The sequence below is a fragment of the Neovison vison genome, chromosome 5 (assembly GCF_020171115.1).
Source record: "Neovison vison isolate M4711 chromosome 5, ASM_NN_V1, whole genome shotgun sequence".
Taxonomy (NCBI): domain Eukaryota; kingdom Metazoa; phylum Chordata; class Mammalia; order Carnivora; family Mustelidae; genus Neogale; species Neogale vison.
The window spans coordinates 27,030,595-27,055,350 of record NC_058095.1 but is presented as its reverse complement, the minus strand read 5'-3'; the positions used below and the strand labels follow the sequence as shown (position 1 = coordinate 27,055,350).

The following is a 24,756-nucleotide window of genomic DNA, read 5'->3' as shown; positions in this document are numbered from 1 at the left end:
CTGATTTTAATTTTCTATCCTTTAGGTGGTATGCAGGACTGGAACTATTTACAAACAAATTGCTTTGAAGTGACCATTGAGCTAGGTTGTGTGAAATACCCATTTGAGAAAGATCTGCCAAAATTTTGGGAACAGAATCGAAGATCTCTAATCCAGTTTATGAAACAGGTAACTATTTAGGAGTGAAGTATGAAATTTCTCCCAAGAGCAAAAATACTTTTGTGTGTATTTGATTTTCACGCAGTGATTTTCAAATACACCCTTCTGAATTCAGCCTATTCATGGTTCAGTGTGTTTATCTAGAAAACTCATGGTTGAAAATGAGTTTATTTGTATGCAGGGGAGGAGTTGAAAATGATTAAACAGGATGGTGGTGATTTGCTTTTAAAAAAAAAAAGGAGGGGCGCCTGGGTGGCTCAGTGGGTTAAGCCGCTGCCTTCGGCTCAGGTCATGATCTCAGGGTGCTGGGATCGAGTCCCGCATCGGGCTCTCTGCTCAGCAGGGAGCCTGCTTCCCTCTCTCTCTCTCTGCCTGCCTCTCCATCTACTTGTGATTTCTCTCTGTCAAATAAATAAATAAAAATCTTTTAAAAAAAAAAAAGGATTCTATATATTTATTTGGGAGAGAGAAAGAGTGTACAAGTTGGGGGGAGGGGCAGAAGGACAAGCAGACTCCCTGCTGAGTGCAGAGCCTGATGTGGGGCTCCTTGCGGGGCTCGATCCCAGGACCCCAGGACCCTGAGATGATGATCTGAGCCCAAGTCAGATGCTTAACTGACAGCCGACCAGACACCCCTGCAGTGGATCTTTTAGAATAAGGATCCCTATATCTTTATCTACCTATCTCTTATACCTGTATCTTCAGGTGCCATTATCTTACCAAAGAAAAATTAATACTAATTCCCTAATATTACCTAGTACTTAGTCCACATTCAAATTTCCCTTTCTTTTACCCCAAAATGTCTTTTCATAGCTATATTTTAGAACCAGGATTTAGTCAAGGGTCATGCATTGCGTTTGATTATTACATCTCTTTACTCAACTTTAATCTAGAACAGTCCTTCTGTTTTTTAAAAATGACATTTCCCTTTTTTGTTTTAAAGATTTATTTATTTGTTTGAGAGAAAGAGAATGCGAGCAAGTGGGGGGAGGAGCAGAGGAAAAGAATCTCAAACAGACTCCCTGCTGAACGTGGAGCCCCAACATGGGGCTCAAAATGGAGCTCCATACGGGTTCAGTCTCTTGATCTGAGATCTTGACCTGAGCCAAAATTAAGAGTCAGACGCTCAACTGACTGAGCCACCCACGCGCCCTGACATTCCCCTTTTAAAAAGGACAGGACAGGGGTTTCCTAGGTGGTTGTGTTGGTTAAGTGGCTGCCTCTGGCTCTGGTCATGATCCAGAGATCGAGCCCTGAGTGGACCTCCCTGCTCAGCGGGGAGCCTGCTTCTCTCTCTCCCACTCGCCCTGTTTGTGCGTGCTCGCTCGCTCGCTCTCTCTCTCTCTCTCTGTCAAATAAATAAATTAAATACTTGAAAAAAATAATAAAGAGGACAGGGCAGTTCTTTTTGTAGAATGTCCTATATAGTGAAATTGTCAGATGTGCTAAAGTTTAAACAGTGTTATTTATATTCCTCATGATAAAGACAAACCTAGGCTATGAAAAATTAGCCTTTCAGAAACTGAAATATTTTGCTTAATAGGTGTTTACATCTAGCTTTACTCTCAACTCCTAAATTCCTATTTGTTCCACATGTTTACTTTATTATCAATCTGTTATTTTGGATAAGAGCTCTCAAAATAATTAGATGATCTTTACATTGACATCTGGGTATCCTTGTACTTTATCCAGGTTCATCAGGGTGTCAAAGGATTTGTCCTAGATGCCACAGATGGCAGAGGTATATTAAATGCCACGATTAGTGTTGCTGAAATTAATCACCCAGTGACTACCTACAAAACTGGAGATTACTGGCGTCTCTTGGTTCCAGGAACTTATAAAATCACAGCATCTGCTCGAGGGTGAGTGAGTGACTGAATACTTTGATATTAAGGCTTGAGGCAAGACAAACATTGTTCTATTCTAGAAGGTTATTGCCAGAAAGCCCTAGAGAAGTCAAGCAACCCTAAGTTTAATGCTGGGAAGTTTAGAGCTGGTTACACATTTGATTCTCTTCCAGTGATAAAGTGAGTACATAAATTGTCAGATTGAAGAAATCTATGAAATTCTGCACTTTGAACAGGTCCCTAGGCCCTGTCCAGATGTAAAGCTCTAGTGAGAGATTCCTTCACTACTGGTTACAATTCTGGGAAGTGCCTATTAGTTGGGAAAAAAGAATAACTGCTCTGCTACTGTACTTCTAGTCATGTTGTCCAATAAATACCACCACTTTACATTTGTTCCTTTTTAAAGCTCTTTCACACTTTTTTTCTCCCTATCCTCACCTAAACCACTCTCCTTTTTTATTTAAAAAATTTTTTTAATATGTGTATAGTTGACATCCAATGTTACACTAGTTTCAGGTATATAACATAGTAATTCAGCAAGTCTACACCTTATGCTCTGCTCACCACAAATGCAATCACTGTACAGTGCTGTTACAGTACCATTGACTGTATTTCGTATTTGTACCTTTCATCCTTGTGACTTAATTCATTCCATAGCTGGAAGTTTGTATCTCCTACTCCCCTTCACCAATTCTGCTCACCTCCCTTCCTGCAACAGTCATACTATCATACTATTTTCTTTATTTATAGGTCTATTTCTGTTTTTTGTTCATTTGTTCATTTGTTTTCTGAGATTACATATCTGAGTGAGATTGTTTGTTATTTGCCTTTCTCAGTCTGACTTACTTCACTGAGTATAATACCCGCTAAGTCAATCCATGTTGTTGCAAGTGTCACAATTCCATCTTTTCACAGCTGCACAATAGTCCATTGTGTATATACACCGTATCTTACTTACCCATTGGTCTATCGATGGACACTTAGGTTGTTTTCCATATCTGCGCCATTGTAAATAATACTGCAGTAAACATAGGGGTGTGTGTATCTTTTTGATTTACTGTTTTTTGTTTCTCAACATTGGAATTATTGGATCGTAGGGTACTTGTATTTTTAACTTTTTGAGGAACCTCCATACATTTTTCCCTAGTAGGAATTCACATTCCTACCAGTAGTATAAAAGGGTTCCTTTTTTCTCCATATCCTCACAACACTTGTTATTTCTTGTCTTCTTGATTTTAGCTATTCTAAGAGGTATAAGGTGGTATTTCATTGTGGTTTTGATTTTCATTTCCCTGATGATTAGTGATGCTGAGGATCTTTTCACGTGCCTATTGGCCATCTATATATCTTCTCAGGAAAAATGTTTATTCAGGTCCTATAGCAATTTTTAATCAGATTGTTTAGAATTTTTTTGATGTTAGGTCATAGAAGGTCTTTATGTATTTGGGATATTAACCCCTTATTGGATATGATCATTTGCAAATATCTTCTCTCATTTAGTAGGTTGCCTTTTTGTTTTGTTGTTGATTTCCTTCACTGTGCAAAAGCGTTTTACTTTGATGTAGTCCCAATCGTTTACTTTTGCTTTTGATTCCCTTGCCTTAGGAGATAATATCTAGAAAAATGTTTCTATGGCCAATATAAGAGAAATTACTGCCTCTCTTCTCTTCTAGGACTTTTTTTTATGGCTTCAGGTCTTATATTTAGGTCTTTCATCCATTTTGAGTTTACTTATGTATATGTTGTAAGGAAATGGTCTACTTTCATTCTTATGCATGTAGCTGTCTAGTTTTCACAGCACCATTAATTGAGAAGATGACCTTTTCCCTATTGTATATCCTTACCTTTTTTGTGATAGATTAATTGACAGTGTATGTATGGATTTATTTCTGGAATTTCTATTCTGTTCCATTTTTGTGTCACTACCATACTGTTTTGATTACAACAGCTTTGCTTGGAATCTCAAATTGTGATACCTCTAGCTTTGTTTTTCTTTTTCCAAGATTGCTCTGGCTATTTGGGGCCTTTTGTGGTCCTATGAATTTTAATACTCTTTGTTCTAGTTATATGAAAAATGCTGTTGGTACTTTGATAGGGATTGCATTGAATTTGTAGATTGCTATTTAGGTAGAATAGACATTTTAACAATATTCTTCCAATCCATGAGCATGGAATATCTTTCAGTTTGTTTGTGTTATCTTCAGTATCTTTCATCAGTGTTTTACAGTTTTCAGAGTAAAGGTCTTTCCACCTTTTTGGTTAATTTTTTTTTTTTTGGTCGAATTGTAAATGGAGTTATTTTCTTAATTTCTCTTCCTGCTACTTTGTTATTAATGTATAGAAATGCTACAGATTTCTGGGTATTTTGTTTTTGGCAACTTTACTGAATTCGTTTATTACTTCTGGTAGATTTTGGGGTAGCCTTTAGGAATTTCTGTGTACAATATCATGTCATCTGCAAAGCAACATTGTAACTTTTTTACCGATAGGGATGCCTCTTACTTCTTTTGTCTGTTTGTTTGATTGATTGCTGTGGCTAGGACTTCTGGTACTAAAGTGACAAGAATGGACATCCTTGTCTTGTTCTAGATCTTAGAGGAAGAGTACTCAGCTTTCTGCCCTTGAGTATGTTGTTAGCTGGGGAGGGTGTGGAGTATGATGTTATTATGTTATTATGGAGGTATTGCTTTGGTGAAATTTTCTTTCTTATTTCTAATTCTCTAAGAAAGGCAATTTTCATCTTTTTTATAAGTTTTATTTCTACAAAGATACATTTGCTCAAAAAAGAGAAAATGAACTTACGACTTACTTCTTTGGAAAAAACTCAATTTTCTTTATCTTCATCATCCTTTACAAAACACCTGACTTTTTAGTTTGAAACTCATCATTTTTACCTGCTTGTAGTTCTCTTTGTTGTGTTTTAGTAAGTGTAGACATTACCAGTGGATATTTTCCCCTCCCCTTACTGGCTGTCTTATTTCTGAAGAGTTAGTTTGAACATTAAATTGAAGTGAGGGTAAGTACATGAAAACATTTATAGTTACTACTACCTTTTTAAAAAAAAAATGATTTTGAATATCTAGTGGTCTGTAAAGTGGATGGATTAGAGCTTCACACTAATGAGAAATGAAATCTTTTCTGTTTTTATTCTATTTTGGCATAGTATTAGAAAAACGGAAACAGCAAGATATCTGAAAAAATAGGCCAGGAATTATGCATTTGGTAGATAGATAATGTGCTAAGTTAGTAATATCACTCAGATTTTTCCAGCCATGTACTCTGATGACAGGCAAGTGAACTCAGATTCCAGGAGACATGAGTTATTTCTTGCAAATATGAACTTTCTTTGAGGTCATATATTTAATCTTAAAAACTTATTTACATTTTACAGTCTACCCATGTCTGTTCTTTGTTAATTAATGTTTAAAACAAATAATAAATTATGCAAAGTTATGTATTTGACTCTCACAGGATTTATCTCAAGGATTCATATACCCTCTGCAGACTGAGTATTCCCACTGCAGAAGCCTGGCTCTGATCTCTCCTTTATTTCAGGTATAATCCAGTTACCCAGAATGTGACTGTGAAGAGTGAAGGTGCTACTCAGGTCAACTTCACACTGGTTCGATCTTCAGCGGATTCAAGCAATGAATCAAAGAAAGGAAAGGGGGATCGCACCAACACTGATGATGTCAGTGATCCAACTACTAGAGAGTTTGAAACTTTAATTAAAGACCTTTCGGCCGAGAATGGTTTGGAAGGCCTCATGTTACGGTCCTCCTCAAATCTGGCTCTTTACCGATACCACTCATACAAAGATTTATCAGAGTTTCTGAGAGGACTTGTGATGAACTACCCTCACATCACGAATCTCACCAAGTAAGTGCCACACTGTCACTGCTTTTCTTTCTGTCCTTTCATTCCCCCCCGCCGTTTTTTTTAAGAAGTTACATTCCTTTTTTTTTTTTTTTTTAAGATTTTATTTATTTATTTGACAGAGTAGGCAGAGAGGCAGGCAGAGAGAGAGGGAAGCGGGTTCCCTGCTGAGCAGAGAGCCCGATGCAGGGCTCAGTCCCAGGACCCTGGGACCATGACCTGAGCTGAAGGCAGAAGCTTTACCCACTGAGCCACCCAGGCACCCCAAGAAGTTACATTCAACATAAGCCATGTTGAATGGTTCTTGTAATTTATTTGGGACCTGCATAGAGAGAGAATTGGAGTTTACTTATTTTGAAACTTATTTTGCTTAGAGATCTTTCTAACACTGACTCTGGAAAGTGTTAAGAAGAACACTGGAGAATTACTTGTTAGATTGGCAATGGATGGTCTGTTCCTCCTGGAAATGTAAAATTACTCTTCCTCGTGATTACTTTGACTGAATAAAAAACGCTCTCCACTTCTCAGCTGTATATTCATGTCCTGACTGTTACTTGGTGTGTTTTATTTTGCTGAGGGCAAGGGACAAATTTGGAACTGTGAGCTCACCTGTCAGAGATCGTTCTTTTTTTTTCAAATAGAAAACGAAGTCTGGTTGCTGTCATTTTCTGTACTCCAGTCTCTACTCACAGTTGCTATTCCCTCAAGACTTAAGGACAGTATGTGATTGAGGGTCCTGGAAAAATACGCAGTACTGGCTTAAGCAAAGCTGATGCTGAACCAGCCTGTATCTTCACTTTCTGTGGCTGCCCTGTCTCACTTTCACTTTTGATTGTAAATCTTCTGTAGGTCTCGTTACAGTCACTCGGAAATTATTTTCTTTGTTTGTTGACTCCTGTTGTCTGCCTTTTAAGAGCTTTATTCTACATTTTCCCCCGAGCTTCGTTTTAGTTCTCTTCTACATACCTCATGAGCATTATCTAGCTTCTGACTTTTTTTTTTTTTTAAGATTTTATTTATTAGTTAGAGAGAGAGAGGGAGCGAGAGCGAGCACAGGCAGACAGAATGGCAGGCAGAGACAGACGGAGAGGCAGGCTCCCTGCTGAGCAAGGAGCCCGATGTGGGACTTGATCCCAGGACGCTGGGATCATGACCTGAGCCGAAGGCAGCTGCTTAACCAACTGAGCCACCCAGGCGTCCCATATCTTCTGACATTTTTTAAAAAGATTTTATTTATTTATTTGACAGAGAGAGAGAGATCACAAGTAGGCAGAGAGGCAGACAGAGAGAGAAGGGGAAGGAGGCTCCCCATTGAGCAGAGAGCCTGATGCAGGGCTTGATCCCAGGACCCTGAGACCATGACCTGAGCCAAAGGCAGAGGCTTAACCCACTGAGCCACCCAGGTGCCTGCCTTTGACATTTTTACCCTGTTTTTCTTCATTGACCCTTCTGATTTTACCAGTACATTTAGCTTCTCAAATACTGGTTTATAATGTTCCTAGGTGCAAAGAGTGATACTTACTTTGGCAATACCAATTACCTCTCTTCCTCAGCTCATTCTTGAATATTTCTGCCCAATTCAGGTTTTAATATTGTCCATCTTAGTGCTGTATAGAGCTTATAGTCTTTTCTTATTTTAAAATAAAGGAAAAATTCGACATTATTTTTGCTATCCATTACTTAGTTCATTTAAGTTTTTTTAACCTTCCAATTCAAGTCACACTTTTTAGTTAAGTATTTTCCCCCAAATAGGCAACCCCTGCCAGTGGTGAGACACAAGACAGTTCTAGGTGGTCCACCTATGGGCACTAAGTATAGAATCATGGGAAACCAATAATTTTTCTGTTCTATTAACCTGCCTAAATTTAATGCTAATATTTTTTTCTATATAACTCTTGTAAATCTCACTTTGTATAAAAGAAAACAGGTCTTAAGCTCAGAACTCTTGGGCAAGCACAGCACTTTAAATGATTTTTGCTGCAATACTAGTATTGCATTTATAGTAAAGTATACATTGTCTTATTTATGTAAATTAACTTACATTTAGAAAGTAAGGTTCTGTACATTTGTGTATATATAAATTTTTCCTAAAAAATTAAAGTTAGTTTAAAAGACATATGTTAGCTAAATAGTAGTATAGATTATAGAAGGTAGGGCAAGTACGGTGACGATAGTATGAGAATGACTGAATTTGGAGGACTGGTGAACCATGTCATACTCTTCCTAAATCGGATAATATCTCACTTGTATTTGATTTTCTTTGGTCAAGGGAAACTAATTTTCTTAAGGTTTTCTGACTCAATGACTCATTCTTTAAAGACTTTTAAAGGCTTTTCATGTTTGTTTTCATGTCTTTTTAAAAAATCTGTATTTTTAAAAAGATTTTTAAAAATCTTTTTAAAAAATCAGCATTAACAGAATCCTTAATTACTTCTGACTTTTTTTTTCTGGTTTTTGAAAGTTTGGGACAGAGCTCTGAATATCGTCACATTTGGTCCCTCGAAATCTCCAATAAGCCCAATATATCTGAGCCCGAAGAACCAAAGATCCGCTTTGTTGCTGGTATCCATGGAAATGCTCCGGTTGGAACCGAACTACTTTTGGCTCTGGCAGAATTTCTCTGCCTAAACTACAAAAAGAACCCAGCTGTCACTCAAGTAAGAGAATAGCCTGTTTTGACATGCTTTAGAAGAAAAAAGCTGTCACACATTGAGATCAATGCACCATTAAAAAAATTTCAGGGGCTTCAGGGATATGACAAAGGGGTCAGAAACCACTGCTTAGTGGCTAGTCAGTAGAACCTGTAACTCTTGATCTCGGGGTTGTGAGTTCAAGACCTACATTGGGCCTAGAGCTTTAAAATTTTTTTTTAATTTCCTATTGGATTTTACACAGAGGCACTTTTAGTGCATTATAGACTTTTTTTAAATGGACCATCTTTTTCTATCCTTTCTGGCTAGCATCTTTCCATTACATTTCTTTGTGTGTAATTAAGAGGCATAGAAGAAAAAATACTGAAGATTTGCATTCAGTCCTTTACTCCTTTATTTAATAGTCAAATTACTCTTCCAACCTTTACTCACCATTCTGTACATTCTAACTTGAGGGACTTCCATTGCTAGTTACTTATAATTAGGATACTATATTGAAAATGATGTGGAAGACAAATAGTTTTTCTTTTTATATAAGAAGTTCAAAATTATTGGACATCTTAGCTGCTTAAATTTTAGAAAAAGCAATATGGAATTGTCTACTTTAGCCATCTATGACTACAAAAAAGAACTTTGGTCCAGAGGATTGGTCATGTATGATTGAATAACCTAGTTCCATGTTATCTTAAAGAAAGAAAGAAAGAAAGAAAGAAAGAAAGAAAGAAAGAAAGAAAGATAGTGTGCATCCTCCTAGAGCACTCACTAATTGGCACTGTCTATATAGACTTTAGGAAAGGATAAAGGAACTAATATTTGTTTAATACCTACTATGTGTCAGGAGCTTATACCAAGTACTTTACATGTATCATAATTTAATCCTCAATTTATGTTATCTTCATTTTATAGATCTAAAAAGTGAGGCAGAGATATTTGATAACTTAACAGGGGCCACACAGCTAGTATGTGGTAAAACTGAGATTTAAACCCAAGCGTGTCTCACTCTAAAGTCTGTGCTCTTTTGTTTTACATTACTGCCTCCCCTAAAAGAAATTTGGGAAGCTTTTATGTCATGATTAGGATCAGGAAACAGCTACAGGATTAGGTGAGATGAACTTCAGTCAGACTTGACCAAAAATCATTTTACCATTTTCAGCAAAGCAAATTGTATTGATTTCTTAATGTGAGTTGTAAGGAATATCCCAAGGACATTTTGTTGTTCTCTTTTTTAAAAAGTGGGAGAATATCTAGGATACTGGGTTTTAATACTGCCTACATATTAGAAACATTTAGGAAGTTTTTAAAAATATGAGTGCCTGGGCCCCATCCCCAAAGACATCAGACATCTCCTTAGGTTAAATTAAAAGCTCCTTAGGTTATTCTAATATTTGGCCATATTGCTACCTATTGATATTAATGGTTATAAGAGACTATATGTTCTAGATAAAACTCCTACCAAGAATTTAAAAACTTCTAGTTTATGAGAATTTGCCTCATTTGGTCTAATTAGGCTTGAGGTAGTACTCTTACTCTAGATTGCCATTTGTTTTCAGATAAATAAGGGTCAGAATTATCTGGCAAGTTCAAGAAAATATACACATACCCAGAGACCTGTAGCAAAGCTCAAGCATGTATACCTTAGAAAAATATATCTCTCCCAGGGAAGAAAGTTAAGAACCAATGAATTTAGTGTGTCTGATATTTTCAGCCTATAGACTATTTTAACAGAATAAATAAGCCAGGGATCACTTATTCTGACTTGCTCTCAGAAATAAATAGGATGAAGTATATCAGAAATGCTACATATATAGGTATTGATGCCTATGGATTATCTGAAGGAGAAATTATTATGAGTAAGACAAGTATCTACTTCTTTTTTTTTTCTTTTGCTGATTTCAGCTCTTCTGTCTCATTGTTTCCAGACATACACTAATACTTGTTAGACTATGCATTTCAGTTTTTAATCTGGAAAATACAGTCTATTATTGGTTTCAGCCAGTGGTCAGCAAAGTTTTTATATAAAGGGATAAATAGTATATATTTTAAGCTTTGTGGGACAGCTGTTCTGTGTTGCAGCTATTCAACTCTGCCACTGCAGCACAAAAACAGTCATATGAATGGGCATGGTGGTGTGCCAATAAAACTTTATTTACAATAGCAGGCAGCTGGCTAGATTTAGCGTGTAGGCAGTGGTTTCTGACTCCTTTGTACATCATCAGGATGTCTCTGGGAATATTAGTTGTGCAGTAGTTTTATATTTCTTTTTAAATTTGTTCGGAGCAAGAGAGAATTTTCTTTTATCTCTCTATCTATAGAGAATTTTCTGTTTATTTTTAGTCCTATGTTTTACATCTGTTTAAAACAAGAAAGACTTTCTGTTTGAGGCATGGAAGGGTATCTTATGATCCACATAGAGCTAACTGATTTCTCTTTCTGTTTTAGCTGGTTGACAGGACTAGAATTGTGATTGTCCCTTCTCTAAATCCAGATGGGCGAGAGAGGGCACAAGAGAAAGACTGTACTTCAAAGAGAGGACAAACAAATGCTCATGGCAAAGATTTGGATACAGACTTCACAAGTAAGCCTGATTGTTAGGCCATTAAAGTACTTTGCAGATAATTTTATTTTTCTTTACTAAGAGATTGATAGATTGTGTAGATGCGTAATAGGGTTACTTTCCTTCTAGGTTGTACATATAACATATAAATGACAAGCTAGACACTTGTCAAATTTTTCTCCTTTATAATTTGTGAAAGTAATTCAAGTTTTTTCATAGAAATTCAATCAATAATATTGGAGGGGTTCCATCACTAGCCATACAAATAAGTATATTTTCTCTCTATCCCCGCATATATACATGTATACACACATATACACCTGCACACACACAATGTCTATGTATGTTGATTTGATGGAGTCTTTGATATTGACTTAAATAGGATCATCAACTGTACCTATTGTTCTGCAACTTTTTTCATTGAGCGTATCTTTATCACTGATCTCTTTCCATTTCAGTACTTACAGATCTCTAACATAGTCTTATTAATGACATCTTAGTATGCTGTTAATACTCTAGTTTATTCAACAATTTTCCCACTAATGGACACTTAGTTTTTTTCTAATTTTTTGCTCTTGCAAACTATACTGCAAAAAACATCCCGATTTTTGAAAGTTTTATTTTCTTTCAAAGATGGGTTAGTTATATAGTCTCGATATTATTTTTTAGAAGAGAATATATCCATCCCGTTTTGTTTCCAAATAAGCATTTTCTTAAATTTGCTTAGATCATTAACCTTTACGCATCTTCTGAAGTATATAAAACTCAAGATAATCTACTTTCTAGAGTGTGTCTTTTATGCTGTTGAGATAGTGGCTTGTAGAGTAATAAGGTATTTATATATATATTTTTTAAATTAGTCTCTGATTGTGTTCACGTACAAAGTATTTTCTTAGATATTCATACTAAAATTTTAAAACTTGTTATTTTATGTTTGACTTTATTTTTTAGATAATGCCTCCCAGCCTGAGACTAAAGCCATCATTGAAAATTTGATTCAAAAACAGGACTTCAGTCTTTCTGTTGCTTTAGATGGTGGTTCAGTACTAGTCACATACCCATATGACAAACCAGTACAAACAGGTTTGTAGAATGTCAGTTTATTATATGCTATTCAAGCTTAGATAGGAAATTCCAATTAAGTAACATCCCATCTAAATTTTTCAAAATCGTGAGCATTTGTGCACACTCCATGAGCAAATAACCAATCTAGGAAGATTGTACATATATCAACAGCTTAGTTTCTTGGAGGAGAGAGGTCAGCTCTAAAGATGAGCATTGCCCCCACTGTAAACCTTGACCGGCTGGTTGCACTTAAGATGAGATGGACACTGCTTATTGAATCTGTCTGGGGCCATTGTATATGGACGTACTTTGTGTTGTTTTCAATACAGCTTGAAAGAATTACTGTTGTAGGCCCCAGTTGTCCTAAAATGTAGTAAAATACACCAAAACAAGTTTGTATTTTAGTGTGGTAGCCTCTTATTTAAACTAACCATTATTACCTTTTAATATAAGGAAGATGTATATCTTCTTTGTCTGATTATCCTGGGTGAAGCAGAACCATGTGGTTAATTATTATAATAACTCCTTGATAAACTTGGGTAGGGTACAGGATTTACTAGAAGGAGAGAAAAATGACTTTTGCATCCATGAAGTTGAACTTGGAGTAAAATCTTTTGAATTTCTCCAACTTCTGAATTTTTCTTTGTACAGTGGAAAACAAAGAGACTCTGAAGCATTTGGCATCTCTTTATGCAAATAATCATCCATCCATGCACATGGGGCAGCCCGGTTGCCCAAATAAATCAGGTAAATATTTTCCATACCCTTTGTTCCTGTTGCTGCTTTTGGGTATAGAGAGTGTCTTACCTTAAGGTCTTGTTAACCCTATATCCCTCAATGCTTTTATAGATGAGAATATCCCAGGAGGTGTAATGCGTGGAGCAGAATGGCATAGTCACTTGGGCAGCATGAAGGTATGGTCTATACAATACAGTGAGAATTAAATTATAATTATTGGCCATTCAGTGACAAAATAGGTGACTTTTTTCTGTTATAATCAAAGTGAATGGCATCTGCTTCATGGCTTTCTTGACAAGACAGCCCTCAACCTCTGTCAGCATTTTTTTTTCTTCCATTTTTGCCGTTGCAATCATTTTTTTAAAATTTCTTTTCAGTGTAACAGAATTCATTGTTTACGCACCACACTCAGTGCTCCATGCAATACGTGCCCTCCATAATACCCACCACCAGGCTCACCCAACCTCCCACCCCCCTGCCCCTTCAAAACCCTCAGATTGTTTTTCAGAGTCCATGGTCTCTCATGGTTCATCTCCCCCTCCAGTTTCCCTCAACTTTCTTCTCCTCTCCATCTCCCCATGTCCTCCATGTTATTTCTTATGCTCTGTAAGTAAGTGAAACCATATGATAATTGACTTTCTCTGAATTATTCCACTCAGCATAATCTCCTCCAGTCCTGTCCATGTTGATACAAAAGTTGGGTATTCATCCTTTCTGATGGAGGCATAATACTCCATTATGTATATGGACCACATCTTCCTTACCCATTCGTCCGTTGAAGGACATCTTCGTTCTTTTTTTTTTTTTTTAAGATTTTATTCATTTATTTGACAGATATCACAAGTAGGCAGAGAGGCAGACAGAGAGGAGGAAGCAGGCTCCCCACTGAGCAGAGAGCCCGATGTGGGGCTCGATCCCATGACCCTGGGATCATGATCCCAGCCAAAGGCAGAGGCTTTAACCCACTGAGCCACCCAGGCGCCCCAGGGCATCTTGGTTCTTTCCACAGTTTGGCGACCGTGGCCATTGCTGCTATGAACATTGGGGTACAAATGGCCCTTCTTTTCACTACATCTGTATCTGTGGGTTAAATACCCAGTAGTGCAATTGCAGGGCCATAGGGAAGCTCTTTTTAATTTCTTAAGGAATCTCCACACTGTTGTCCAAATTGGCTGCACCAACTTACATTCCCACCAACAGTGTAAGAGGGTTCCCCTTTCTCCACATCCTCTCTAACACACGTTATTTCCTGTCTTGCTAATTTTGGCCATTCTAACCGGTGTAAGGTGGTATCTCATTGTGGTTTTAATTTGAATCTCGCTGATGGCTAGTGATGATGAACATTTTTTCCTGGGTCTGTTAGCCATTTGTATGTCTTCATTGGAGAAGTGTCTGTTCATGTCTTCTGCCCATTTTTTTTATATGATTATCTGTTTTGTGTGTGTTAAGTTTGAGAAGTTCTTTATAGATCCTGGATATTTCTTATAAGTGGAATCATAAATATTTGTCCTTTTGTGCCTGGCTCCTTTCACTTAGCATAATGTTTTCAGGGTTTGTCTACTTTGTTAGCCTGTATCAGTATTCTGGTCCTTTTTATGGCTGAATAATGTTCTTTTGTATGTATATCACATTTTGTTTACAGTTCATCTGTTGATGGACATTTAAGTTGTGTCCACCTTTTGGCTATTGAGAATAACAGGCAGTGAACATTTGTGTACAATGTAAGTTTGAACCCTTGTTTTCATTTCTTTGAGGGTCCATACCTACCTATGGAATTGCTGGTCATGTCTGCACTCTATGTTTAGCTTTTTGAGGAACGAACAAACTGTTTTTCACAGCACCTGAACTGCTTTACATTACCACCAACAGTGTATGAAAGTTCCAATTTCTCCACATCCTCACCAATACTTGTTATTTCCCTTTTTAAAATATTACATCCATCCTGGTGGGTGTGAAATGTTACTTCATTGTAGTTTGGATTTGCATTTCCCTGAAGACTAATAATGTTGAGGATCTTCTTGTGGGCTTATTGACCATTTGTTTTTTCTTTGGAGAAATGTCTGTTTCTCCATTGTCTATTTTATTTATGTCTTTATTTTTGTACCGTTGCCTATTTTTAAATTGAGTTGCTTATCTTCTTGCTGTTGGGTTATAAGAATTCTGTATTTATTTTGGATGTTAAACACTTGCATTTGCTTGATTCACCGGTAGTTTCTCCCATCATGTAGGTTTCATTTCATTTTCTTAATAATGCCCTTTGATGCACAAAAGTTTTTAATTTTGATGAAGTCAAATTTATCTGTTTTTTTCTTTTGCTGCTCATGCTCTTGTTGTCATATCTAAGAATTCATAGCCAAATTCAAGGTCATGAAAATTTACCTCCATGTTTTCTTCAATAAGTTTTATTGGTTTATCTCTTGTATTTCAGTCATTGGTACATCTTAAGCTGATTTTTGTATATGATGGGAAGTAGGAGTTCAACTTGGGTTTTTTTTTGTTTTGTTTTGTTTTTTTTTATTTATTTGAGAGAGAGAGACAGTGAGAGAGAGAATGAGTGAGGAGAAGGTCAGAGAGCGAAGCAGACTCCCCATGGAGCTGGGAGCCTGATGTGGGACTCGATCCCGGGACTCCAGGATCACGCCCTGAGCCGGAGGCAGTCGTCCAACCAACTGCGCCACCCAGGCGTCCTCAACTTGGTTTTTTGGGATGTGGAAGTCGGGTTGTCCAAGCACCATTTGTTGTAAAGACTATTCTTTCCCTCATTGAATGGTCTTGGCACCCTTGTCAAAAATCAGCTGGCCATAGATGTATGGTTTTATTTCTGGATTCTCAATTCTATTCATCAGTATTTATGTCTGTTTTTCTCCCAGTATCTCTGTTTTGATTGCTGTAGCTTTGTGGTAAGTTTTGAAATTAAAAAATGAGAGTGAAAAAATAATGAATACTGTTTTTCTGAAAATAAATAAATTGAAAAAAAAATAAAAAAAAATGAGAGTACTCCAAATTTTCTATTTTTCAAGGTTGTTTTGGCTCTTCAAAGGTCCTTGCAATTCCATTTGAATTGAGGATTGGCTTTTTTTTCTTCTTTTTTTCTTTCTTTTCAAAAAATGCTGTTGGAATTTTGTTAAGGGTTGTGTTGAATTTGTAGATCACTTTGGGTTGTACTGACATCTCATAGTACTGTTATCCTATTCATGAGCTCAGTTACGTCTTTCCATTTACTTAGGTTTTCTTTAATTTCTTTTTGATAATATCTTAATTGGTTGTCCATCCACTTCAAATTAGTGACGAGTTGTTAGCAGATGGGTGGTTAGCTCATCATTTTATTACCATGTGCAACTAGAAATTTGACTTCATACTCATCTCTACCTACCTTTCTTTCTCCTTTATTTACTAAGAACTTAACGTGTGAGGCACTTTGCTCTACTAGTGATAAATCCCATCCCATTGTACAAATAACCATGTTAAAGAATTAACTGATTTGATCTCAGAGAGAGCAACTCTCAATGTGCCATGAGAAGTTAAAGACAGAAAAGATTATACTTAGAGATAGAGTCTTCTCTTCATAGAGGAAATGGCATTTTGGATGTAGAGATGGTGAAGCAGAACATTCCAGAAAAAGGAATCAGTAGGGGCAGAGTCAATAAGCAGCCTAGTTTAGTTAGAACAGGAGGTGTAATGGAGAGCAGCAGAAGACAAGAACGGAAAGAGAGTTTGGGGCTCTGAATACTTTGTTTTAGTAAGGAATGGGAAGCCCCTGAAGGTTTTGAGCAGGTATATAGTAACATGATTGGAACTAGCTATGGAAAAATTAATCTCTCAGCAATGGGTTAGGATAGTTTGGAGGAGGGAGAGACTGTGGTGCAGGGAGACGAGTGAAGAGCAGCCTAGACAATGAATTATGAGGGCCTCAATTAGGGTAGTGAAAATGGGAATGGAGTCAAAGGATGAAGTTACAGAGATATTGCAGAGATATTGACAGGATTTGGCAAATTATGAATGATGGTGAGAAACTGAAGTCAGACACAAGAGATTTAATGTCTGTGTGAGAACATGAGTTAATACCATTAACTGAATAAGGAGAAAGGACGGGTTTGGGGTTGTTGTGGGGAAGGTGGTAAGTTAGGTTTTGGAACCTGTCCACACAAGCAGTTGCTGTGCCTGGAGAATAGCTATCCAGGAAGCAGTGGCTGCTGTCATCAGTAGGGTGAAGGTATCAGAGGGCAAATGCTCGAGCTTCTGCCTCCAGGCTCCAAGACAGCTGTGAAGTTCTGGAGTTGAGGGGGAAGCTAGCTATCCAAATGCACTTATTTATTCACTGATTTATTCAACAAACCCTAATAAGCCCCCTCTACTTGCCAGCCACTGTGGCAAGCCCTAAAGATACAGCAGTGAATTAGACCTAGTCCCTAGTCTCACGGACTCTCTTAGTAACAGCCATGTTTGTGACTGATTGTAATACTGAGTGGTTTATTTATATTAGCTGTAAAATGCTTTACAGATCCTTTGTTTATTTCACCCAAGTTTTCTTTCTATTCCATATGTTGGATTACATAGCCTCATTCTTTTATTTGTTAATTTTTCCACATCTGTTTTTGAATTTTATATTGCAGGATTACAGTGTCACCTATGGCCACTGTCCGGAAATCACAGTATACACAAGCTGCTGCTACTTTCCTAGTGCAGCACAACTGCCTTCCTTGTGGGCAGAAAATAAGAAGTCTCTTCTTAGCATGTTGGTGGAGGTGAGCCTTTCCCTTTTAACTAGAAGAAAACTACCAGGAATGAAAAGCTTGATCAAAACAGGTTCTTAGTGTTTTACTAATAATTTATATTATTATTTTTAAATATATATATATAAAAAGAGTTTTGTTGAATTTATATCACCTAAATAGGTGCCATGATTTCAGACATCTGGAATCTGCTGTAATTGAGATAATTAAACCCTTGGAGATATTGCACATTTTTTCATTTGAATGTCATGCAGAGACAGTGTACTGTGGTGGAAAGTAAATCCTCAAGATATCAGAATATTTGGGTCCTAACGCTTTAGGTTTTGACTGTATCAGAGTTCTTTTATCCCTTATTGCTCTGAAGCAAGGAATGAGTAGCAAACAAGGCCAGAGTCAGTGGTGAAGGATGAACAAGTCAGTTTTATTGGGGGGGGCGGGGGTTGTTGCTTTGTTTGTGTATTGTTTTTGTCATGCCGCAAGCTATTGCCCTGAGAATATCTGGAAACAAATTTATATTTTGAATATTTTGTACAGGTTCACAAAGGAGTCCATGGTTTTGTTAAAGATAAAACTGGAAAACCAATTTCTAAAGCAGTCATTGTACTCAATGAAGGAATAAAGGTCCACACAAAAGAAGGAGGCTACTTCCATGTGCTGTTAGCTCCAGGTGTCCATAATATCAATGCCATCGCTGATGGGTATCAGCAACAACATTCCCAGGTGAGAAACTCGAATTTAATAGTACCATGTAAATTCTTAATCTTAATAGTATTTCCTTTTTATTTTGAAACTCTTGTGAGGAATAAAGAAATAAAATGTGTAACTAACTCTGGATTATGATATCTTGTTATCTTTCTATCCTTCAGCAACAAAAAGGAAATTTTTATAACATTTTATATACTTCAGAGGACAATGACTATTCTCCTTGGTTTAGTATAAAGGCCTTAGGAATAGTTCTGGGATACAATTTATGAAAAGTTGTATTGTATGAAAAGTAAACTTTTTCAGAATTCTTTATATTGCATGAAAAGTCGTATGAAAAGTAAACGTTTTCATGATTGTTAAACTTTATCCCTCTAGGTGTTTGTGCATCATGACGCGGCTAGTTCTGTGGTAATAGTCTTTGACACAGATAACCGGATATTTGGTTTACCAAGGGAGCTTGTGGTAACTGTATCAGGTAAAGAAATTTAAATTTTTAGTAGTTGAGATTAAAACCAGTTCTGTTCCTGAAACCAATATTGTACTGTATGTTAACTAACTAGAATTTAAGTAAAAATTTGAAAAATAAAATTAAAAATCAGTAAAACCAGTTCTGACATTTCAGTTTGAGAGCGGATCACCTCCCCATCACCTGTAGCTGATCACTTTTCTTCTAATATCTCTTTATCTAAACATTTTTTTGGATTTTCCCGGAACACTGTTCTCCTGTATGTGTGTTCTCATGGCTTTCTCCCTCACATTTTCAGGTCTATATTCAAATGTCACCTCCACAAAGAGGCCTTCCCTGATCACCCTAGCCAAAATAGTCCCCCTCTCACTTTCTCCAACCACTTTTTTTTATTATAGAACTTACTACCACTTGACATTACATTATATATTTAGTCATTTACTTGTCTATATTTGATCTTTCCCACTAAAACATCAACGCTCTGAGCAAACAGGGAGTTTATGTACGTTTCCAGTACCTAGGACCATGGCTGGCATGTAGTGGGCCTTAATGAAGAATTGTTTACTGAATGAATCATTTGCTTTATATTAAGATTGTAAGTTCCTTGGACTTTGACTTATAGTCTGTTTTTTTAAGATCCTGGAAGGAAGAAATATTTGTTTTCTCCAGGATTAATTTGTGCCATAGCTTGAATCACTGAGATGAGAAAGAAAAAAAAAAAAATGTAGTAAAATAATAAATGCTCTGCTGTATTGTATCTTTTTGACACAGAGAACCTTGGTTCATTTCTAAGTGCAATTTGGACTTGACCCAGAATAGCCAAGTTTTATTATAGGGGGGCGGGGAGATTCTTAGTTAATAGAGAATGGTATATTGGAAACATGGTAAAATCATAGAGTCTGTTGTGGAGTGTTTAAAATAAGGAGTACTAGCTTGAATCAGATGAAGTGTAAATAACTTAGTGGTTAGAAACATAGGAGCTAGGAGTCAGCAGTGGTTTAAATCTGGCTTTCCCATGCATTTGCTGTCATGAACTTAATTTTTATTCTGATTTTATTATTTTCTGTTACTAAGACTCTTATTTTGATAACCTGTATATAAATATTTTGAATAAATGAAGGGTTTGGGATGAGGTAAAATTTACTGAAAAGGATCAGTAGAAGTCACTGATAGAGAGCCCTTTGTAGAACAGTAGACAGTTTGGTTTCACTATAGTAAAAGAAAAATATGTGTATACGTACACATGCATGAAGAAAGCTCTGGAAGTACATTCACGAGAGTTGTTAAAAATGATCTCTAGTTAATGGAGATGTGATGTGGAGTTTTGGCTTGAGGTTTTGGTGGTTTGTTTATCTCTATTTTTCTAATTTTGCATAGTAAACATGTACTGCCTGTGTAATAATAAAAGGTAGTTTCTCAGTGTATGAAATAAAAATTAAATAAAGGGCATATCATCAAAAGTGTCATTGTGGAAAAAAAAAAAGTGTCATTTTGAGCAGCTTATTTAGATGCTTCAAGTGGAACAGCACTCACATGGTAATCTTGTTTGGCAGGTGCCACCATGTCAGCCTTGGTCCTCACAGCTTGCATTATTTGGTGCATCTGCTCCATCAAGTCTAACAGACACAAGGATGGCTTCCATCGGCTCAGGCAGCATCATGATGAGTATGAAGATGAAATTCGCATGATGTCAACAGGCTCCAAGAAGTCCCTCTTAAGCCATGAGTTCCAGGATGAAACGGACACTGAAGAGGAAACACTATATTCTAGCAAACATTGAAACACAGACTCCGCACATCTCCCAGCATAAGTACCAAGCGAAATTACAGTTCCTTTTGGGAGACACTGCATTAAGAAGAGAGACTCTCTTGCTTCTTCAAAGAGCTTTGGGAAGTTAACTTGCTAAATGTGTATCCTCTGTGAATTTGGCTGGCAGTTTTGAACTTCCCCTCCTTTAAGTACTCTTACCTTAAAAATCTGCTTTCTATTTATGCAGCAGATGGGACAGCCACTTTGTTTTTCTTTTTAATTTAAGATGAGCTGTTTGGAGCTTATGTTATAAAGCCAACTAGTGGATGTTATATTTTGCACATCAGGTTTTTACTAGTGGCTTGACTTTTTCTCTTTATTTTAAACGGCCAAAAGAATCCAGAAACATTTAGGCAGGGACAGCAGTCAGAATCTGACATAAAGCTTTAAAAACTCAAGGTTTTCTCAACCTACTGAGAAGTACTTTTCTCTAGTTATTAAATAGCTGGAGTTTCTCTTATTCAGGTTTAATGGAGGCTGAATTGATTTTTAAATATATATAACATTAGGAAATGAATAAATGGGCTTCCGCATCTGGCTTTCTACTTGTTCCAAGGTTAGATCAGAACTGGTGGGCTATGCTCTAAAGCGGGATTTCACTACCTCTCTTATAAGGTTTAGCAAAGTTCTAAATACCCCCATTTTAAGGGAGAACTTGTTGAATTTGCTGTAAAAGATCTGAATGTCCATTTGAATAGAACTGAGAGGAAGATCTACCAAAAGCTAAAACTTGTGTCGCATATCTTTCAACTTGGTAATAATCCCACAGGTGCTGCTGCTTTTTATCTGTGAAGCACTAGTTTATTCTAGGAATGCCTAATTCTTTAATATTTCCTAAATTTGAACCTTTTTCTGTGTTGTACACTTATGGCTTTCAGATGACCCGGCAATGTACAAGATCTGAATTCAACTGAAAACATCTAGAAGTGTAGAAGAGACCTACTTGCACATTCTTTCACTGGCATTTGAACACAAAATACGTATGGTTCATGCTCCAGTTCAAGCCTACGGATATGCTACTGTTACTGAAATAGCTTGGGCAGTCTTATTCATATAGGCCTCTGCAAATGATTGGGTTCTTTGTCCTAATGTTTCATTTGACAGTCTCTTTTTGATCAACCAGTTTTGTTAAAAATTCAATTGAAAGCATTTAAATATGGCTCCCTCCATTAAAAAAAGTGTAAACAATGGACTGCCGTGTGCTGTAACACTGTGGTGAGAAAGTATCATCTTCACTGCCACTCAGGTTATTGCAAAGACCTGAAAGATTTGCATTTTACTGTGTCTATCATATCATGCTTTTCAATGGAATTGATGCTTTTTGTAAGTATGAGTCTTACCAATGATCTAATGGTTTAATACCTTTGAATGTTTTTAATGGCCAAGTTGCTGCTGAATTTGTACTAAATCAGGGGATCAAAAAACTTGCTGTCATCCTTTCAAATTGTATTCTATATCCATTAATGTACTGGTCATCCCAAAGCCTTCATATGGAATGGCTTATCACCTGTGTAGGTCACTCCAGGTTTTGTGAGGAATGCGCCCAAAGTGGCTTTATATAAAGAGATTTGGTTTAGCAGGAATAATGAGGTCATGACACCTGTTAGTATCTGTGATAAATTTGGGTGGTTCAAGGTTAAGCCATTCTGATATTAATCCTAGTATTAACAACTCTAAATTCTGAGCCCTTGCCACCCACTCTCACCCCACCACATACACAACTAATACTTAATGAAATATAAATGATTTAATGTCTTCGAACAATACTTTACATTTTCTTTATGGAGGTGATGTGGTAGCATTGCTCTTTTTAGCTTTACTTTTTAAGAGTGCAAAGTCAAAACCAACAAAGAGCCTGAGTGGCTGGTCCTGCTTGGGACATTGCAGGTAGAAATGAAACAAAGTTGATGGGACAGCCTTTTCTTTATTAGCATTGGTCTTCACTAGAGGGTGCCTTTTAAATTCATTTCTCTTTTGAAATAACCATGTCTTTAACTGTTCATCACAGTGGCTGGAGTCCGTGTCTTTAAGCATGTATACATTTTTTTTTAGAAGTGAACACACAAATAGTTCTTTTAGTAATTTTTCCTGAAAGTAAAACCAAATTCTGCTATAAATCTTGACTCTTTAATGAATTTCTAAATCATGCATTGCTCTGGAAAATAAGACCTTCTCAGCCTGTGTTAGCTTTGAACATGAATGTATAGGGTCATGACTACTAAGATTGTGTTCTCAGTCCCGCTTTGTCTCTTATTTGTGGCTCTAATTTTAGACCACATTAACTGCTTAAGGCATTGAAGCCATATGGAATAGGGAATGCATTTCTTCAGTGTTTCTCCTAGAGACTTTCCATTTCCTTGGAGTCATGGAGGCAAGTAAGTATCACAGTATTAAGAAATTGGCCCAAATCTGAGTTGTGCCTTTCTTTACTCACAAGGCATGTTTTTTGTCCTGGTGATCCGTTTGTAAGCCTTCTTACCTCCCAGCTCCTTAATAAAAGCAAAGTGATTGAGTAGGTAATTTTCAAAGCGTCTGCCTGTGTAAATGTACTTGTACTGGTTATGCAGTTCGGTAAGATGAACTCAAGTTAATTTCAAATGGGTGGAGACCCCTTTTGGTTTTGTTGTATTTTGCTGACCACTTGCTTAGTGTTTTGGACCCCGTCCAGTTGAGGAATGCTTGCACTTCTCACTGGAGGAAATTTGCTTTGGGACTTTGTCGTCCTCCAGAAAGGAAACTTAATGTGTATTTGGCCCAGTGTGATTGATTGGTTAATCTTTGGTAACTTTCACCTGGATGGAATTTGCTGAATTAATGAATATTGAACTTAAAAATCATTATGAGTTGACAAATAAATAAAAGGTAGTCCTTGTGCCTGAGCTTATTGTGTTTCTGAGCTAATACCAGTTTACACAGTAACCATGACCTACTCCTCCATTTCCATTTATTCTCAATACTAAATAGTTTCCGCTTCTTGTTGCCAGATATGCACTTGTTGCCAGATTTTGCCCCTGTTGTATTAAAAGCTTCTTGGCTATGAATGCTGTGATGGTGCCCTGCCTATGGTTCTCTGGTAGATTGCTTTAAAAATAGTAACTTTATTGCTACTACAAAAAATTCCACTGTGGTTGATGTTTGGTGACTTTCTACCTAGCAACTTTTTGTAACTCCTTGAGTTTCTGATTTGTTTTAACTGTAGCAGATTCTTTGGGGGTGATTAGGGCCCTTGATTAATGTCAATTAAACTTGGATTTCCAGTTCATAAAGAAATATCTCCCAACACCCATTCCTCCAATCTTTAGCAATAATTAATTAATATTCCACCTGATTTTCAGAATATTGTTAGTTGATTTTGATTAGACAGAACATATTATGAAATTTGAAAATAGGCTATCATTTTAAGGCAATTGGATATAAATTATGTAAATATGTATGATTATGACTTTTATAAATGGCATAACATGAATGTACTAGCTACATTCTGTGCTGGCCATGCGCAGATTTTCTGGAGGTATGATATAATGGTATTTTTTTATGCTCAGAGTAAAAATCAACCTTTCACCTCTCCATTTTGTCCAAGTGACATTCCCAGGCTCCCTAACAATTCTATAGCTACTTCTCTGAGGTGCCCAACACTCATTCATCTCAAGTACTTCAGTCTTTGGTTTATTTCATGCACTGTGCCTTCAAAATGAAATTTTTAAAAGGGACTCTAAATGAAGTTGAATAGTAGTTTTAAAAAGTCAATCTGTGTAATTTATGTGAAATCTAATTGTAACAAGGTCCTTTCTGTTTTTTATATGTAAACAGATCTAATCCTGTATAAAAGTTATTTTATGATGTTTGTCTTTCTTTGTGTTTTGTCTCATAATCTTTTTTCAAAAGCAATAGACAAGAAAAGATTATTGTCTCAATTTGAAAGCTATGTATTTCGTTTTCCTCCCTATATTAGGGGAAAAATAGTAGGCTAGGAACATAGAGTGTCACCTGTAGAGTGTTTTTGTCTTCAGGAATTTACTCAAAAGAAAGCTATTTCTGAAATAATCACATTGTATAGTAGCCAGAGTTCTTTCTGTTTGTGGCTCAGCTAGATTGATAACATGTCCAATCACTCCACAAGAAACACCACAAAAATGGCTGTTGAAAAGTTTAT

General features: G+C 36.7%; 1 protein-coding gene across 1 annotated transcript in view; it reads left to right on the top strand.

The window, feature by feature from the left end:
* The window catches only part of CPD (carboxypeptidase D), a 78,466-nt gene extending 54,023 nt beyond the window's left edge, over window positions 1-24,443 (top strand). The window contains exons 10-21 of the mRNA XM_044248225.1: window positions 26-168; window positions 1,852-2,021; window positions 5,562-5,885; window positions 8,344-8,539; window positions 10,973-11,108; window positions 12,039-12,170; window positions 12,804-12,899; window positions 13,002-13,066; window positions 17,504-17,635; window positions 18,158-18,343; window positions 18,704-18,803; window positions 20,348-24,443. Coding sequence (XP_044104160.1) covers window positions 26-168; window positions 1,852-2,021; window positions 5,562-5,885; window positions 8,344-8,539; window positions 10,973-11,108; window positions 12,039-12,170; window positions 12,804-12,899; window positions 13,002-13,066; window positions 17,504-17,635; window positions 18,158-18,343; window positions 18,704-18,803; window positions 20,348-20,574 — 1,907 coding nt within the window. The 3' untranslated portion in view covers window positions 20,575-24,443. The remainder of the gene's footprint in view (window positions 1-25; window positions 169-1,851; window positions 2,022-5,561; window positions 5,886-8,343; window positions 8,540-10,972; window positions 11,109-12,038; window positions 12,171-12,803; window positions 12,900-13,001; window positions 13,067-17,503; window positions 17,636-18,157; window positions 18,344-18,703; window positions 18,804-20,347) is intronic.
* The last annotated feature ends 313 nt before the right edge of the window (window positions 24,444-24,756 follow it).